We start from the raw sequence: 12,645 nt of genomic DNA on the forward strand, positions 1-12,645 counted from the left end.
CGTTCAAAGAACCATTGTGAACATGACATTAATTGGAATGGAATACACGCAAGAGACTTTCCTCTTCTTCCAATTGTCCTCATCCTTTCTTCTCTTCCACCCCTGCTTTGCAGATTACCATATAGAAATCACCAGGAAGTTGGAGGACAAGACAGCTTTGGAACATCATTCTGTCATCCTGTCCTGTGACTTCAGGCCTTCTCCAAAGGTTGTGAAATGGTTCAAAGGCCACACACTCATCAGGCCCTCTGAGAAGTACAAGATCAAGAGGGATAAGTATTCAGCAGAGCTCAAGATTCTGAAGCTGAAGCCCGATGATGCTGGTGTGTACAAGTGCAAGGCAGGAATTGCAGAGACTGAGGCCACACTGACAGCTGAAGGTATGAGCAGGGAGGGTGGCCTCTTCCATGTCCTATTTCACCTCAGATTTCTCTTCTTGGGGTTGATTTCTGCCGTTCTCTCCTGCTAACTTTATAAATGTATAATCTTCACTGAGAAGATTACACAAAGATCATCTAGTCCAACCATTCTAACACATCCCAGTATGATTTATAGTAACAGTGGTAACAGTTCACCTTGTTTCCTCACAGCCCGCAATGTAGACGTAACGAAGCACCTGCAGGATGTAGAAATTGAAGAGAGCTCTGCTGTCTTCTCCTGCGAGCTGTCCCATGATGACGAGGACGTGGAATGGTTCCTGAATGGCAGCCTCCTTTACACCAACAATTACAATGACATCAAGAACGTTGGCAATTGCTGCACACTGACAATGAAGCAGGTTAAGCCTGAGGATGCTGGCACAGTGACAGTGAAGTCAGACAATATGTCAGAAAGCGCACCTGAAGGTGATAGGTGGGTCTGATCACAGCCCTCCTGGATGTAAGAGATGCTAAGGAGCTCCAGTTCATTCTATTGTGCAGCAGTCCTGCTTCTAAAGCTGACCTCTCTGGGGTGACAAGTCATCAGAGGCTTTCTTCCAGTGGAAGGTTCCATTGCAGCAGATATCAACGAAGGAGGATGGTTTTGGTGTCCTGCCAAAGCATTCCATTGCTTTTTATCATTTTATTTAGCACAAGGAGAGTTACAAGAGCAGTTTCTTTTACTGCTTCAGTAACATGCAGTGTCAATGCTGTTGTCTCCAAGGATTTATGACTGCAGGGAGAGATCATTCAGTGTGTGTTTTGCCTCTGGGATGACTAATGACCAGGCTTTGAGCAACCTGATCTAGCTGTGAATGTCCCTTTTTATTGCAGGGGAGCTGGGCTAGATGGCCTTTAAGGGTCTCTTCCAATTCTAAGGGTACTGTGATTCTAATCTGCTCTCCCCAGCAATTAAGTTCTTTTACTCTATGCGCTCAGAGTTTGAAGGATTTCCTCTTTCTCCTTTCTTTTGCATTTGGTGGAAGTTTTTTCCCCAGTATAAACATCTGATGTGTGAAATAGAAGATAGATAAAAGGAGTCAATAAAACAGGAAAATCAAAAGTGTTCAGCATCTTATCCTCTTAATCCTGTGGCCTGCTGTATGAGCTGTGCTCCGTGTGAGGGCAATGCCAGCTCTCCAGCTTTAGAAGAGCTGCATCCCAATTACTTCATATGATATCAGTCCCACCCACCGGCAATGCAGGCTGTCCCTCCTGTTCCCTGTATTCTCCTACTGATTAGTTCAGAATTCCATAAAGTGCATTCAGTCAACACACATGAAACCGCTTTAGGTTCTATATTGGTGTCGTCAGTGCTGGTAAAGATTTATTTATCCCTCTTTAAAAATCTGAAAGCAACTGGAAATGTCTCAACTACTGTATCACATTGTTCTGTTTTGCCCTTTTAATTGCAGAGAAGCCTGCTGTCTTCATGAAGTCCTTGGATGATGTTTTTGGTGAGGAGCGGGGTGTGATTAAATTGGAATGCGAAGTCTCTAAAGAGAAGGTCAAACCAGTGTGGAAGAAGGACGGTGTTCTGCTCACTTCTGGCAACAAGTATGAGCTGGTACAGTCTGGGAAGACCCTATATCCCCTTATCCATGACTTCGAGAAGTCAGATGCAGGTTTCTATACCTGTGATATTGTCCGTGATGTTGCCAAATCAAAGGTCGGCGTTCAGGTTAAGTACTGTGGAAAGTAAAGGAGTGCTGAAAGCACATTCAGTGTGGTCACTATGTCTTACACCTATTCCCCCGTGAGCCTTAATAGTTTCTACAATAGAAGTGTATTACTGCAATTTAGCGCAGTGATATCTGGAAAATTCCCATTGCTTTTGATGTAAATGTATCTCATTTTGCCATGAAAATCACCAAACACATCAAGAATGTCCTGGAAATATTTCCTTTCTAAACATCCCTAAAATGGAGAAATGGTTTGAACACCAGTAGGGGTAGGATGGTAACAAATTAGCTAATAGAAACATTTAATGTCTTGTCGTAGGCAAAACCCTTTTTCTCACGCAGCATCCTAGAGTTGTCCTCTCTGTTAGGTTGTTCCCTCTGTAGCTCATTGAATCTTCATTCTGCTCCATGGACTGAGCTGCTCTAATTGTAGTTCTTCCAGAGCAAAGACAAGAGATTCATGTCTCTTTTTTTTTTTTATAGCTTTCTGGTAATTCTGAGTGGAGAATGTCTTAGAGAATACATCAGTAAGGAATGCAGCCATGTTCTGCAAATCCTAAGTTAAAACACCAGTACTGCTACTCATGTCAGTCACAAATGCCTTTTCTCCATATAAACCTCATACTAACGTATCTCTTACCTTCCAGAGCTGAATAGTGGCATTACCAAACGGCTGAAAACCACTGAAATCCAGGAGGGAGAAGATTGTACTTTTGAATGCATTCTGTCCCATGAAAGCATTGATGAGTTCAACTGGACACTGAATGGAAGCAGAGTGAAAAATGGTGGGCGATTTAAAGCTTCTAACGTGAGTCGGAAATATACTCTCATTATCAAAAGTGTGACTCCTACTGACGCTGGGGAAGTCGTTTTTACTGCCCGTGGTCTAACCTCCAAAGCCTCTCTGTCTGTGAAAGGTAATGAGATGGGAGAGATTCTGGGGTCTGATTCCTTCAACTGTCTTCTGATAAGATTGTCGTGAGAGCTAACTCATAATATGGTTAAAGTGAATAGCAACCTTCTACTTGAACCTCGAAGCACTGAGAATTTCTCTTGAAAATAAGTAAAAGGACAAAACATTTTACACAAATGTGAGAACTACCCAAAGCACTGGGGTAGTGTTGGAAATGGGCATCTCACTACAGCTTGTTCCATTAACAGTAAATCAGGAATGATCTGTTGAGGGAACTGTGGGAGCAAATATCCTCTAAGTATAAGCTGAAGGGATGGCCTTCACATCATCTAGCTGTACAACAAATTCCTATCTAGAGCATGTGCATCTGAGAGCATCATCCGAGGCTCCCAGTGTGATGAGTGGAGAGAAGAGAGAGGCAGTTTTCAGACATGGTTCATCATCCTCAATTGGGTAGATTTAAGAGAGAATAAATGGTGCCTGGAATTCTATTGTCTGTACTTTACAGTTTACTGCTGGCTGTAGGATGGCGTCTGTTGCAAGTGCCTCTCTAACTTATCTCCAGCATGTAGATGCATGTATTTTGAGAGAGGCATCCTACCCTAAGTGTATGTTACTCAAAAAGCAATGTTTTCTTCCAGGAAAACCTACTGAGGTTTCAAAACAGCTGGAGGATAAGACAGCAGCAGCAGGGCAGGACATCAGCCTGAGCTGTGAGCTGTCAAAGCCGGATTTGAACATCAGGTGGTACAAGGATGGCAAAGCAATCAGAAAAAGCCAGAAGTACGACTTGCAGCAGGAGGGAAGGAACTGGGGCCATTCTGATCATCCATGACTCTACTGCCAAGGACAGTGGGGAGTACCCCTGTGAGACAGAGGACTCCATAACAAAAGCCAGGGTCACTGTGCAAGGTGAGTTGAAAAGCACACTGGGGATGGCATGTAGAGAAGTCGAGGTAAATATCTGCAGCCTGTGGGTGATGTTTTTCTATTCTGTTTCCTTGAGCAGGGTCAATTCTTAGTTTTCAGAAAATACGATGGATTAAAATCTTTTCCTTAAAATAATCTGGAAACCGAATGATTCTCCAGTGTGATGTGGATCTGGGCAGCCTGGTCTGGTGGTTGGTGGCCCCTTGACAGGGGGTTTAAAACTAGATACTCTTTGAGGTCCTTTCCTACTCAGGCCACTCTATGATTCTGTGATCATTCTATGGTTCTATGGTCTTGGTTGTTAGTGAGCCAAGAAAAGATGGCAATCTGAATTAGTCTATATTGAATATGTGTAATCCAAACTATATGCAGTTTATCAGATGAGATCCTACCAGCGCATGTATAATGGTATTTAACTTTCCAGATATCTACTGGAATTATCAAACCTATGTAAATGGGTGGACTCTGTGGACTTCTTAGATTCTTTGCATCTCTATGTGATGTTCTAGAAGTGAGGGCAAAGGAGATTCAGGACACCTCTGTATGCTTGAGACTTGTTCGGGTAACAAATCCCTTTGTCCCACACCCTCATCCCCCTCTTTTCCTTCCAGAAAAACCTAATTACTTTATCAAGGAACTTTCAGATCTGAAAACTGAAGAAAGTGGAACTACAATTTTTTCATTTCAGTGCGAGAAATGCTCATACACCGTCATATGGAGGAAAGGCATTGCTGAGCTCAGGCCTGGCAGGAAATACGAGATGGCACAGAAAGGACGAGACCTGCAGCTGAGCATAAGAAATCTGGAGAAAAGTGACAGTGACGTGTACACCTGTGACATTGGTGATGCCCAGTCCAGAGCCAAGCTGGTTGTACAAGGTATGTGTGAGAGCCATATGACTGCGCATCCTGTTTCTCCACTCCCAAGACATTATCCTGGTAGAATTTGTACATTTATGGCAGGTCTTTGGGGCTGCAGCTGTCTGGCCTGAATAGCGGTTCACAAGCCATGCACAGAGCGAGCTGCATGGAAAGGGAAAGAACTACCAACTAGAGCAGTGCCATTGAGAACTTTGTATCATTTAAAAACCAAAAATGCTGATGTACGGTGAGGCTGGTGACCCAGAAATCAGTGTGAACTTTCTATCTCTGACCTTTCTGAGTTAAAAATAGTTCTCTAAAGTTCTAGGCAAAAATTCCCTGATGCAGCATTCTGGGTAGTTGTCACGGTTTAAACAAAAATTTACCTGTGTTCGTGACAGGGGGGCCACAGGCAAGCGAGGTGCTAGAAGGAGCTGAACCTCAGTCCCAGCTACTTCAGAAGCAGCCCGAACCCCGTCATACACGGCTAAGATCTCCTTCTCAGTTTAAGCATAGCGCTCCTCAGACCCTTTATATGCTCGACTCCAAAATCCCAGGGGTCGGCCTTGGGTCTCTCCTGAAGCTCTTTGCCACAAACTCCAAGTGGGACCTTTTTCTCCAGCAGCAGTGTAGATTATGTTTTTCACATCCTGTCCCGTCCGTACTGGCCCCAAGGCCACGGCATGGGCTATCTCTTGTTTTATCTGCTCAAAAGCCTGCTGCTGCTTAGGACCCCATGAGAAATTATTCTTCTTCTGTGTCACCTGATAGAGGGGGCTCACTATGTGGCTGTAGTTTGGGACATGCATTCTCCAAAAGCCCACTACTCCCAGAAAAGATTGGGTCTCTGTCTTGTTGGTGGGCGGAGACATAGCAGTGATTTTGTCAGTCACATCTGCTGGGATGTGTCGATGCCCATCTTGCCGTTTTACACCTAAAAACTGGATTTCCTGGGCAGGCCCCTTCACCTTGCTGCGCTTAATGGGAAAACCAGCTTGCAAAAGAATTTGGATTATCTGTTTTCCTTTCTTGAAAACCTCTGCTGCTGTATGGCCCCACACGACAATATCATCAATATACTGCAAGTGTTCGGGAGCATTACCCTGTTCCAAGACAGCTTGGATCAACCAATGGAAATGGTTGGGCTGTGCTTCCACCCTTGAGGTAAACAGTTCCAGGTATAATGAACAGCTCTCCAGGTAAAAGCAAACTGTGACCTACATTTTGCAGCCAATGGGATGGAAAAGAAGGCATTAGCAATGTCAATGATGGCAAACCACCTTGCTTCTTTTGACTCCAGTTCATACTGGAGTTCTATCATGTCTGGTACAGCAGCACTCAATGGAGGTGTGAATTCATTCAGGCCACGGTAATCCAGCGTCAGCCTCCATTCTCCATTGGCTTTACGCACTGGCCATATGGGGCTGTTAAAAGGCGAGTGAGTTTTGCTAATCAATCCCTGATTCTCTAATTGGCGAATTAGCTTGTGAATGAGGAGCAATGAGTCCCTATTGGTGCGGAACTGCTGTCTTGTACCACTTTGGTGGCAATTGGTACCACTTGGTCTTTTACCTGGAGCAACCCCACAGCAGAAGGATCATCTGACAGACCAGGTAAAGCTGACAGCTGCTTAACACAGTTTGTGTTAACAGCAGCTATCCCAAAGGCCCATCGATAGCCCTTGGGATCCTTAAAATATCTCATCATAAGGTCATCAATACCCAAAATACATGGAGCCTCTGGACCAGTCACAGTAGGGTGTTTTTGCCAGTTTTTACCAGTGAGGCTTATTTCGGCCTCAAACATAGTCAATTCTTGGGAACCCCCAGTCACTCCATGGATCTATATTGGTTGTGTCCCTTGGTGACTTGAGGGCATTAGGGTGCATTGTGCGCCAGTGTCCACCAAGGCTTTATATTTCTGTGGTTGAGATGTGCCAGGCCACCTAATCCACACAGCCCAGTATACTCTATTGTCCCTTTCCCCGCCCAGGCTGTAGTCAGGGCCCCTCTATTGGTTACCTCGATGGCTTGCAGCAACTGGAACTTCCCCCCTTTTGGGGCATGTAGCCCTGTCTTTCATGTCTCATGTCCAATTCCACATGTTGTTTGAAGCACCATCTTAGAGGCAGCCTTTATTTCTCCAGCCCACCACTCTCTTGTACCACGAGAGCTCTCCTGCTTCTCGCTGTGATGTGAGACCAAATGGAAGGCCCTGCAGAAGTCTGGGTAGGTGATGTCAGTTGCTGTTCCTTTCCCCAACTGGTGCTGGGAAAAGCAGGGAATGGGACTGGGAGACATCCCGGCGGTGGGATCCTGCCTAAGCAGAACTGAATGGCTGTTCTGATCCATGTATTTTAACCTGAGTGAATCTGAAACTAATGAGGGAGGTGAGGGACCTGTGGGAAAAAAATGTATGTGCCGCAGTTTGTGGTGCAAGGTGTTCTAGGAGCTGCTGGTAACAGTGCCCAGAAGTCTTCCTTTTTTGACGGGGAGAGGATTAACAAGGTTATTTTAATGAATCTATTTCCTTTCTGTTCATCTTTCATACTACCTCTCAAAAAACTGTCTGTGGATTCTGTCATAGTTTTGTGCTGTTGCTGTCAATATTCTACATCATAACATCATGTGCAGTATGAATCATTAATTGAGGGTATAAATAGTGGAATCATGTACAAAGGAAAAAGGGTTAAAGAGAAAGTAAATTTATGTGTGGATTCTATGCATTCTCAAGTAGTAGTTCTTGCTAAAGAGAATTCGTGTGCACTCTGTGCTTTCATCTGCACAAAGGATCTTGTAATCATCTCTGTCTGTGTTTCTTTTAGACCCAGAGATGGAGCAGAGAGGAACACAGACTTGGGTGGATCTTCATTCAGGAGCAGGGACACGTCATGCTCATCTGAGGTGTCTGGCTGACAGCAAGAGCAGAGAGGTAAGTTTCATAGGGTCGCGTGCCCATTTTATTTTTTTTTTCATTCATGATGCATAGAGGCGTTCCCCAGACAAAGTGAGCATTTCTCAACTGGACTTTCTAGAAATGAGCTAGGCAGTGAAAATGGGTTTGAAGCATTCCTAAGAGCCCCGCAAGAGAATGCTGAGAGTTAATCTGGCACCCTCCTTTGGAAACGTCCGTTGTCTGTCAGCTCTTCAGCTGTGCCCTAACACCTCCCATTGCGCTGCCACACCAGGATAGAATTCCAAGCCCACACTGAGTCCTGGAATGTTGTGGTGCCGTGTTGGAATCAGATGTGACCACGTGGTCTTGGCTCCCCGCCTTGTGGGGGGTCATGGTGGACCAGGCTGTTGGCCATTGGTGATGTCATAAGCGGCTGGAATGAGGGGAGGAGCGGTGCGTTCTGTGTTCCTTTGTGGGTGAGCTAGTGGTCGGAGTGGTTGCTTGATTTGTTGTTCTTGTGCGTTTAGTGTTGTCAGCTAGCGTTGTCAGCTAGCGTTGTCAGCTAGCGTTGTCAGCTAGCGTTGTCAGCTAGCGTTGTCAGCTAGCGTTGTCAGCTAGCGTTGTCAGCTAGCGTTGTCAGCTAGCGTTGTCAGCTAGCGTTGTCAGCTAGCGTTGTCAGCTAGCGTTGTCAGCTAGCGTTGTCAGCTAGCGTTGTCAGCTAGCGTTGTCAGCTAGCGTTGTCAGCTAGCGTTGTCAGCTAGCGTTGTCAGCTAGCGTTGTCAGCTAGCGTTGTCAGCTAGCGTTGTCAGCTAGCGTTGTCAGCTAGCGTTGTCAGCTAGCGTTGTCAGCTAGCGTTGTCAGCTAGCGTTGTCAGCTAGCGTTGTCAGCTAGCGTTGTCAGCTAGCGTTGTCAGCTAGCGTTGTCAGCTAGCGTTGTCAGCTAGCGTTGTCAGCTAGCGTTGTCAGCTAGCGTTGTCAGCTAGCGTTGTCAGCTAGCGTTGTCAGCTAGCGTTGTCAGCTAGCGTTGTCAGCTAGCGTTGTCAGCTAGCGTTGTCAGCTAGCGTTGTCAGCTAGCGTTGTCAGCTAGCGTTGTCAGCTAGCGTTGTCAGCTAGCGTTGTCAGCTAGCGTTGTCAGCTAGCGCCTTTTTCTTCTCACCGTCATGCGCAGCAGCTTGTGTAAGCTGAGCTGGCGTGGGATGGATGGGTGGGCAGTGAGGTGTTGAGAACTGCTGGCTGTCGGAGCTCACAGCACCGTATTGCTTACTCTTGACCATCAGACATAATTTTCCCCTGGTACACACGTTCCAAAGGGGGTATCCGTAAAGTTGGCACCTGTCCCGTGCTTCTTCCATTGTCTTTGCTCAGTAGTGGAAGCATTGTAAAGTTGCTGGGCGGACAGGCATCACGTAGCCTGAGACTCAGCATGTCTTGCAGCAAGTGGATGGGACGGTTGTGCTGTGTGTGTTATTCCATGGATGTCTTAGCCCTGCTCACTGACCTGCTCTTTCTCTCTCCTCTCCTCACCCTCCGCCCACTGCCTCGGTGCAGCTTTTGCTCTCATTCCATCCGAGCAAAGCGACAACTGCTGCAGATAGCTTGAGGTGATCTCACTGCCAGGTACGTGCCATGATTTGTCCCCCCACATGGTTTTGCCACATGGTATGTGAGTGTAGTTCTGATGAAGTCTGTCCATACTGTGCTGTGTGAATAGAGAAAACAGAAGTGTGTTTCTGCTCTGTTCCAGCTCTTCACACTTGCTGTTATGGGTGCTGCGTGCAGTGAGATCAGCCGTGAGCCTGAGGTGGCGGCGACGGAGGTACAGTATGAAGCTCTGGCCGGTCTTTGTTCCCTGTGTTGAACCATTAGAAGGAGCTGCAGATGTACTCTCCTGCAGGAAAGAATGGGCCAAAAAGGGCCTGGCCAGCTGTCTGCGCCAGTGCCATTGCTGATGAGTCTGGGTAGAGAGAGATGCATCTTTGCATGGCCTGGGAATGCACACTAGGAAGGGAAATAACTGTGATGAGACGTGCAGCTCCTTCTGAAGTGCTCCTGATAAGGATAGAGCGCATTTGCTGCAGCTTTCTCTGCAGATGTGCTCCTCACCTTGAAATCCTCCTGATTTGTCCTCAGCTCCTGACCACGGCCTGTGCTCTGTTTTGCAGGCTGATAACATGCGGAAGCCGCAGCTGGTGCGTGCTATGTCATCTTTAAACGTACCAGCGATTGCGGCAGCCCATGTTATTAGGAGCCACGTCGCCCAGGGGCCGGATGAGCTCTCTCTGGAGGTAAGCAGTTCCAGGCGTTCCTTGTTGTTGTGCACAGAGAGTAGTATAGAGTGTGAACGCCTCGGGAATACTCTCATATTTTGTGTCGTAGAAGAAGGCTTTTGTTTTAGCTGTGCTGAAGCTGGGATTGATGTTTCAATCTTTTGCAGGTTGGAGACATCGTGTGCATTGTTGATATGCCACCAAAGGAGATGAGCCCCTGGTGGAGAGGCAAGCGTGGCTTTGAGGTAGGCACACATTTTTGACTAGAGAGCACAGCTTCAGTAGAGTCGGGAATCTCCGGTTGGAGCTGCTCTGCCTGCACAGGATGGCTTCTGGATGCAAACAGTTGCCCTGTGTCGGTGTCAGAGGACCTTCCCTTTGGCTCTGGGCTTGGGCTAATGCCCACCTGTCTTTTTGTTCTTATTACAGGTTGGTTTTTTCCCTGGTGAGTGCGTGGAACTCATCAGGGGAAAACTGCCCGAGTCCATCCTACATTCATTGCCAAAGCCAGGTGCGTATTTTACATTTGACAATGCGGGTTAGTAAAATGGGGTCTGAACGTGGCTTTCAGGGGGTTCATTAATGCCCGAGTTGAGCAAGCTTAGAAAGAGAACTGCATTAAGCTCCTTGGGCACCTCCAGGGATGGGGAAAATCCGTTCTTGCGTGTCCTTGTTGGGAACATGCTTTCTGTTGTTACGTGTTCTGTTGAATGCGTTGCACTTGGCCTCGTCCAACCGAGCCAAGCCTGAAATGAACTTGTTTTTTTGTTTTGTTGCGCAGAGCCAAAGAAACGGGGCAAGTTCATCTCCTGCCTTCGTTGCCCGTTGAAGGCCCGCCCCAGGAGAGCGAAGCAGCCGGAGCCTCCAACATTCTCGGGATCCATGTCCCTGCTTGACATCGTTGAGAGGTATTTAGCCAACAGGACTTGAGGGCTGAGCTGTAGGAATGGAAGCATCCTTTGCTGTTTGAAACAGAGCGCTTTTCTAAGCTGTGTTTCAGCAGAAACCAGGCATTGACAGGAACAGGCAACTATTGGCAAGGGTTCGGTGCAGCTCTTCCCTCACCCTGCACCATGACTGACAGCATGCTCTGTTTTCTCTGCAGAATGAGTTCTCCCAGTAAGAGGGCAGAGTCAGCAGCTTGCAGTTGGCGTTCCTGCTTCTGCCTGGGCAAACCTTCCCCTGTGGCCAAACGCCAACTGCAGAGCAGTGCCAGGGAGCCCTCTGAAGCAGAAGTCTTGGTCCTGGCAGGTAAGCATGCAAATCCAGCTTTCAAAACACTGCTTGTCAGCAACACAGGTAGAATTCATGCTTTCAGTGGGCTTGTACATCCTTCTGGCATTCAAGCCTGTGCCTGACATCTTCAGTTGACTCCTGTCTTTCCCAAATGAGTCTCTTGTCAACACAAGAGCTGGACCTGCACGAGGATCACTTTCAAGGCAGTGACACTGTTGCTAGAAGCCTATTTGCTTCTGCTCACCATCACTGCATAGCCAAATGTCAAGAACCTGTTTCATGATTCATCTTGTGAAACTTTGACACTAACTGCTGTGCATCTACTCCTTCCTTTGTGACCTGAGCCTTTGTATATCTCCAAGACACCGGGCATGTTATGATGCAGCTTCCTGTGATTCCATCAATGAAGAACTGTTACTAAGCACAGGATGCTGCAGTTCAGATGAAAGCCTTCCGTATAACATCAGTTATAAAGAGAAGAATGCCATCATCGTTGAAGCTCTCGTTCATCCCATACCTGCTGAAGCTGCTGACCTGAGCCTGCCAGACTCCTCAGGCACCAGCCTGAACCGAGTGCCTTTCGAGGACAGCCCAGCCCAAGCACAGCACGAGTGCCCCGACAGCAGCACAACCATGCAGGCTCAGGTCAGCATTACAGAGGAGAAGCCAAACATCTTGGAGGGGGAGGTAGAATCAGGCCAAGAGTCCCAGGCTCCGGGCAACAGCACGACTTCTGAGACACTCTCGTCAGACAACAGAGAATGAGTCCCATCTTTCCTCCAGACCTCACACCCCCTCCTTTTTCCTATTGAATAAAGGCACGCTCGTGCTCAATCAACGCCTTGACTGAATTCTGAGTTTTCATTCGCAGAGATTGGGATGAGTACAAGAAACAGCAAGACAGCTCAGCTTGCAACGCTCTGGCTGTGGGGTGCGTGCAGGGACACTGTAACCATACAGGGAAAGGCTTCCACTGCTTCCTCAAGCTGTAGTCCAGCCCTGCTACTGCTCTGTGGCACAAAGCCCTGAGGGATGTTCCATATTGTTAACCTAAGTGAAGCCAGCTTCATGCACTGTGTTTTGTTGTTGCTGGGTGAGAGGGGGATGCACGTTGGTGAGAAGATGAGCATTGCTGGATCTGCCACGAGTGTCCCTTCTGCCTCTAAGAATATGTCCTAAGTAGGATGTGAACACTGCTGGCACTTCCTCATTGCACGTGCTTGGAGGATCTTCAGTTCTTGCACATTCAGGATGTCTGTCAGTGACTACGAGGAAATTCTCAAGTACTAGGAATTCCATGAAACAGTTGGAACGGGTAAGTGTCATCTTTGTACAGAAACAGCACGCCTAACAGTCTGTCTCACCACTCTAGAATTAATCTGAGAATAGATTAACAGCTCTTGTCAGTTCTCTAAGTCAGGTTTCATTTGTATAAATTTGAAAT

General features: G+C 47.1%; 1 protein-coding gene and 1 long non-coding RNA gene across 4 annotated transcripts; both read left to right on the forward strand.

Moving 5' to 3' along the window:
* The first annotated feature begins 3,651 nt into the window (after nt 1-3,651).
* LOC146754986 (uncharacterized) lies at nt 3,652-7,858 on the forward strand. Of its 3 annotated transcripts, none has more exons than XR_014938569.1 (4): nt 3,652-3,926; nt 4,633-4,822; nt 6,951-7,032; nt 7,629-7,677. It is a non-coding gene; the product is annotated as an uncharacterized LOC146754986 (long non-coding RNA). The 3 variants fall into 3 exon arrangements; XR_014938570.1 differs by lacking the exon at nt 3,652-3,926 and adding an exon at nt 4,373-4,506; XR_014938568.1 differs by lacking the exon at nt 3,652-3,926 and having other exon boundaries at nt 4,513-4,822; nt 7,629-7,858.
* Nucleotides 7,859-9,855: 1,997 nt separating this feature from the next.
* Nucleotides 9,856-11,526, forward strand: LOC146754987 (rho GTPase-activating protein 32-like). Its single transcript, XM_085526629.1, has 4 exons — nt 9,856-9,983; nt 10,133-10,210; nt 10,395-10,476; nt 10,747-11,526. Exons 1-4 carry the CDS (start codon nt 9,870-9,872, stop codon nt 10,893-10,895), a joined length of 423 nt encoding a protein of 140 aa, XP_085382755.1. The 5' UTR covers nt 9,856-9,869; the 3' UTR covers nt 10,896-11,526.
* Nucleotides 11,527-12,645: the final 1,119 nt, after the last annotated feature.

Source organism: Coturnix japonica, chromosome 37 (assembly GCF_054131305.1).
Source record: "Coturnix japonica strain WE chromosome 37, WE-NBRP24, whole genome shotgun sequence".
In the NCBI taxonomy this organism is placed as follows: Eukaryota; Metazoa; Chordata; class Aves; order Galliformes; family Phasianidae; genus Coturnix; species Coturnix japonica.